This window comes from Octopus bimaculoides, chromosome 18 (genome assembly GCF_001194135.2).
Source record: "Octopus bimaculoides isolate UCB-OBI-ISO-001 chromosome 18, ASM119413v2, whole genome shotgun sequence".
Classification (NCBI taxonomy): Eukaryota; Metazoa; Mollusca; class Cephalopoda; order Octopoda; family Octopodidae; genus Octopus; species Octopus bimaculoides.
The window spans coordinates 54,858,697-54,864,553 of NC_068998.1; the positions used below are offsets into that span (position 1 = coordinate 54,858,697).

Consider the following 5,857-nt stretch of genomic DNA (forward strand, 5'->3'; position numbering starts at 1 on the left):
CCCCCCCACACTCCACTTTCTCTCATTCATTACAGTCATGTCTTATCCATCTCCTCTAAATGAAATTTTTTACATCTTTTGTCTTATTTTCCCTTTCATTCCTTTCTATTTTTATATTTTAAGTTCATTTATTTATTTTACCATTCATTCAAATATTTTTGGGAATTTTTTCACTGGTGCCACATAAAAAGCATTTGTGCTGGTGACATGTCAAATACACTAGCTGCATTTTCTCTCTAGTCTTTGTGTGTCCTCTGCATCTAGGATTGAACTTGGAACTAATGGATGACAAACAGACAACTCAACCACGTTGTTCATTATACCATCACTTTTTATGATAGTAAGACATGATTTTCTCAAAGTTATGACAACAGAACTGTTCTCAGAATGAGGCCTTAGCTTTTTTTTATTTGAAACAAACAAAAAAAACCCAACAGTTAAGTGAGGATTAAACTAGTCGCCATTTAAAAGACATATATTTACACTGTTAAACTGAATGTAAGTAAAGATAGAGAAGATTCGCTGCTTTTCTCTCTCTCTCTCTCTCTCTCTCTCTCTCTCTCATTATGTCCTGTGTATGGAAAACATGTTCAGTTTAAAAACCAAAAAGTATTGTAAAGTCTGTGAATTCTTACCTTCAATTCCTGGTTTTTAAAGACAAGTTCTTGGTTCAACTGTTCACCAACTTCCAGTTGGTTCCTGTAGTCAGAATCCAGCTTGTGGAGCTTCGTTTCAAGCATTTTGTTATCTCGAGCATTTCTTTCTAAGTGAACCTGAAAGAAATACATACAATACATATATGTGTAATATATACTGCATATATTATGTAGTATATATATATATACATATAGTATATGTAAGATATATATATATATAATATATATAATACATATATAATAGATATACTATATGTAATATATATATACTATTTTCAATTTAAGATACTGCAAACAATTATGTTTTATCTTCTTGTCAAAGACTCTGTAGCGAGGCACAAAGAAGCCAGCACCATTTTGAAACAGCAAGATCTCACCTGCAACCATTATTTAAGGAAAAGACAAAAACATTTTCCTTCTCATTCTTCTCACACTGATGCTGAGCAAGACTTTGAAGCCAGGAGCTCACAGCGGACTTTTGTCCTGCTGTGATACCACCTGCATTGTCTCCAGAGGTTATTGAACCTCACGTGTATGGGAGAGAAGGCTAACAACGCACTGCTGTGAAGATGGTTACTGAAAACAAACCCCTTGAATGAAGCACCTGTGAATAAACGGTTATTGAATTTACTCTTCCTGAGAACTTCGTTCTTCATATTTCCAGCTTCTTGAATCAACAGAATAATTATAATGGAAGAAAAAGACACCCCAAAACCCTTCCTTCCATTATAAAATGGTGACCCCAGTCTAAAAGGATTTTCAACAGCCAAAAGCTTCTATCGTTATTAAAATGGCTCACCCTGGGGTATCTTCTTCCATTATAACTCTATTATTTGATCAGGACATATATGAGTATATGTATATTTTTATTAATATTTATATAAATTTGTAGTGCAATATATGGGTCCATAGAAGCATGTGGCTATCACAGCAAGCTCCTACAGTGGACCTGGCTATCAGACCACATAGTAATCCAATATGGATATATATATATATATATATATATATATATATATATATATATATATATACATATGATTTACTTCCATCCCATTTCAGTCTATCTAAGTCCCTCACAAGACATTTGTCAGTTCAGGGCTAAAGTAGAAGACACTTACTTTCATTTCTTCCAGACTGTTCTCTTTCTCTGTGATTTCCTCTTTATATTTATCTTTCAGGTATTGAATACGTTTCAGCTCACTTGTTACTGTTTCTAAATCCTCCTTAGTTAGTTTCATTTCTCTTTCTAGTTTGTCCTTCTTCCGTGTTTCTCGCTGTGATTCAGAGATTTTCACCTGAATGTCATGCGTTAGCTGAAATAGAAACAAAAGGAGACAAAATACCATTAACCATTGATTAACTCAATCACCAATATTCAGGAACAGCTATTGTCCTTCACTTCCAATCTTCTGTGAAAACCTTTCTGGTTAACATGGGGAAATATTTGTTTATTTGGAAATAGATGAAGGCTGGTGGGTGACTGAAAAGGCATAAGGCTGTGGAAAATCTGTTTCAAGATATTACATCTGACCCGTGAAAGCATGGAAAAGAGGATGCTAGAAGGATGATGACGGCAACAATGACAAGAACGATATGTTATTTTGTGCACTTGTATGAAAAGAAATATTTCTTGCATATTTGAATATTAAAATAATTTTGGAGCAGTTAACATTTTTCTGCAACTAAATCTACCTTTTCTATCATGAATGCTTAAACTTATGAAGTAGAAGTAGAGCATTTTATCAACCAGGCTGATTAAAGAATTGCAGAACAATGTCCTTAGCCTGGGGCACAGTATACTGGCTGCACTCAAGTTCCAAATCTTAACCTGTAGAGTCATCAGTTCATTTCTGTAACTTTACATTCTACTGCAATATTTCTGTTGCTAAACTCAATATGAGGTCATTCTGCTATGCTTCAATGATTCAAAGAATTTCTATAATTAATTGACGACTTAGCACCAAGGTAGAATTTAGAAACAAAATTTGTAGAATAGAGTGAAAAAAAAAGAGAAAGAAAGAAAGAAAGAAAGAAAGAAAGAAAGAACCTTACTTCAGTAATTTTTTCTTCAGTTTCAACAATTCTCTCTTCAAGTATCTTCCTGGTTTCAGAAACATCTGACAACTCACTCTGCAAGTTAGAAATTTGGTAAACCAATTCCTCTCGTTCAATTTCATGAGCTTCTTTAAGTCTGAATATTTCTTGCATTCTAAAAAAAAAATAAAGGAATCAGATGAAGAAATTAGTGATTGACTTGTTTAAGGAAGCAGAGGAGGACAAGTGTGGGGTAGGGGTGTTGGATTCCTTACCAAAGGACTAACAATTCACACATTCTAGCACAGTGTTGGTTCCACTCTTGACTCTGTGTTGAGTCAATGGGGAAGCCTCTATGCAGTTGTCAACTTAATAGAAATAGCAGTCTAATTTCCATCAAATCCTTTCATTTTAAATAATAATAATAATAATGAACAAGAAGAAATATCAGTCATTGTAGCCCCCAACACACAATAATGTGGGATGGACACAACTGGAACTCTTTGGTCAAAGATCCTTTTTTATCACAGCTGACCAGAAGCCAAGCAACACTTACACCTTTGCTGGACCCATGAATAAGATACTGAACACTTGCTGATCAATTCTTCTTCTTCACCATCTGTGGTTTACATAATTGACTATAAGCCTGACCACTTCTTGTCAAACTGTCCAACCCTTGCCAGCATGGAAGGAGGACATTGAACGATGAGGATAAGGAGGAGGAGGGGTTTTTTTTCCCTAAATTTTTACCAGTTGCTAACAATTTAAAATATGTTTTCTCAACATGATTATTCAATATCTTCAGAGTTTTCGTTTAACATAAAGAATTTCATGTTCAGTTGCAAAAATTAAATTAAAACTTGGTATTTTTCAAAGTTTCTTTCAATTTAATTACAACATGTACAACAAAAGATTTGATTTAATTACTGAGAAATCAAAAATAATATTTAAAATTTTTAATTTTCTTACAATAATTTTTCTTATTCAGCCAAGTCCAAATTTAATTTCTTGCTTTAATCATAAGGTATAAAAGAGGAATATTTTCACTGAATTTTTCCATTCAGTTGCTGCTAAACAACAATCAGAGGATAATTTCTTCTAATTCTTTTACAATTAAACCATTTCTTACACGTGATTGCAAGAAATGTAGGTAAACGCTCCAGTGTTGAATTTTCAGTTAAAATATTACAAAACATTCTCAAAGTCAATGTTTTCTTGGTCTAACCAGGAATTTTGGCATTTCTGAACTTGATTAGTATTGGAACCAACATTGATTTCAGGATCTCATCTACTGAGTGAAGAAATGGCAAGCATTGTCCTTGGTCTCAGACATTAAACTACAAACTACACAGAACAACAATCCTTTTTACTAAAACAACCTTCAGATACACAACACTCTTATAACATGGACATACAAGATATAAATGGAAAAAAAGAGGTGCCAAGATGTGAGGACAGAGAAAAATTGATGTCAGTTCAAAGTTAGATAACTCAAGTAACTTCATGCCAAAACAGAGTCTCCATCAACCGAATTTCATTCTCAGGTTGATAATACTGATCAACACAAATGTATGGTTGAAGAGTTCTTACCCTTGGTGTGCTGAACAGTGGGATCAAACCTGGAACCGTGCAGTTTCAGAGTAAATTCCTTAATCCCAAAGCCATACCTGTGTATAACATAACTGACAGACCAGGAAATTGGAGAGCCTCCACACGGTCATTCAACCTGCTATAAACAGTAGCCAAAGCTCCCTCAAATGACACCATACTGACTTAATGAACACTTTGGATAATGTATTCCTAGATAAATAAAAAAGGTGTGTTGATCATGACTGGAATGTCTTTTGCTTAGCCAGGGCTGACACAGTTTAACAGTGACATCTGGTCCTTGGGTACCTTTAGCAACGTCCACTCTGTTACATGTATTTGAACCAGGCTTTCAGTTTAAAGATAACATCATTCCCCCCTTTACACCAACTTCAGGAGGCCTGGCAAAGGGCCATCGGTGCAGCTTTCTTTGTTTCATTAACAGAAAAGAAATCTTTATAAAGTCTGTAGACCCTAACCAAGAGTTGTGATACAACATGTGAACAATTATAGAATGCTACCTCGACTTACTTTTGTTCTTCATTAACATCCAATGCCGTTCCTCGATCCAAGGTCGAAGATATATTCTCAATCTCATTCTTCAGGCCTTCTATGGCTTCTTTATAAGTGAGTTCCTTCTCTTGGTTTTGATCAACGAGTTTCCATGCCTTTTCCACTTCCTACAACATATCCATTCAATGTACACACACAGTTTACAATCAGTTGTGTGTGTGTGTGTGTGTATGTGTGTGTGTGTGTGTATGTATGTGTATGTACATAGATCTATGGACACATACACACATATATGTTTATATATACATACATATATATGTGTGTGTGTGTGTGTATATATATATATATATATATATATATATATATATATATATATATATACATACATACATATATATATATATATATGTATAATCTATGAGTGGTTTTCTCCAATCAGATTGAAGCTTGGTGTCGCCTCCCGGTCCACCAGTCCTCAGTGAAATTGTCCAACCCATACTAGCATGGAAAACGGACGTTAAACGATGATGATGATATGTATGCATGTATGTATATTCATATATAGGCACGCATATTTATGGTGGTGCTCCAGTATGACAGCAGCCACATGGCTGAAACATAAAAGAATGAAATATATATCCAACAGGCTTTGATAGAATTTTGCCTTCCAAATTTTACCCCCAAAAATTTGGCTGCACCAAATGTGGCACGGAGAGAAAGGTAAGCTAAATTAACAAATAAAAATTTGAAATGGAAAGTGTTACCTTCTTAAGGGAAGCAATGTTCGTTTGGTCTTCTTCGGACAAAATCATCAGATGGGATACTTTGGCCCCTTGGGCTATCATCTCAGCATTTAACTCCCGACATTTTAACATTAACCTTTTTTCATTTTCATGAGATTTCTTCAAGGCTTGATGTAATTTTTCATATTCACCTCTGAATTTATCAAGAGTTTTGTTTGCTGCCAACTCTTGAAGGACCTGTGAAATATTTCGTAGAAAATTTCTTAAAACATCACATTATATATGTATGTATGTATATATATATATATATATATATATATATAT

At 34.2% G+C, this 5,857-nt stretch overlaps 1 protein-coding gene across 1 annotated transcript in view; it reads right to left on the minus strand.

Moving 5' to 3' along the window:
* LOC106875914 (cilia- and flagella-associated protein 58) overlaps window positions 1-5,857 on the minus strand; it is a 25,534-nt gene that overhangs the window by 16,446 nt on the left and 3,231 nt on the right. Inside the window, exons 3-7 of the mRNA XM_052974273.1 lie at window positions 5,555-5,770; window positions 4,809-4,957; window positions 2,709-2,865; window positions 1,775-1,969; window positions 636-773 (exon numbers count right to left, since the gene is read on the minus strand). Coding sequence (XP_052830233.1) covers window positions 636-773; window positions 1,775-1,969; window positions 2,709-2,865; window positions 4,809-4,957; window positions 5,555-5,770 — 855 coding nt within the window. The remainder of the gene's footprint in view (window positions 1-635; window positions 774-1,774; window positions 1,970-2,708; window positions 2,866-4,808; window positions 4,958-5,554; window positions 5,771-5,857) is intronic.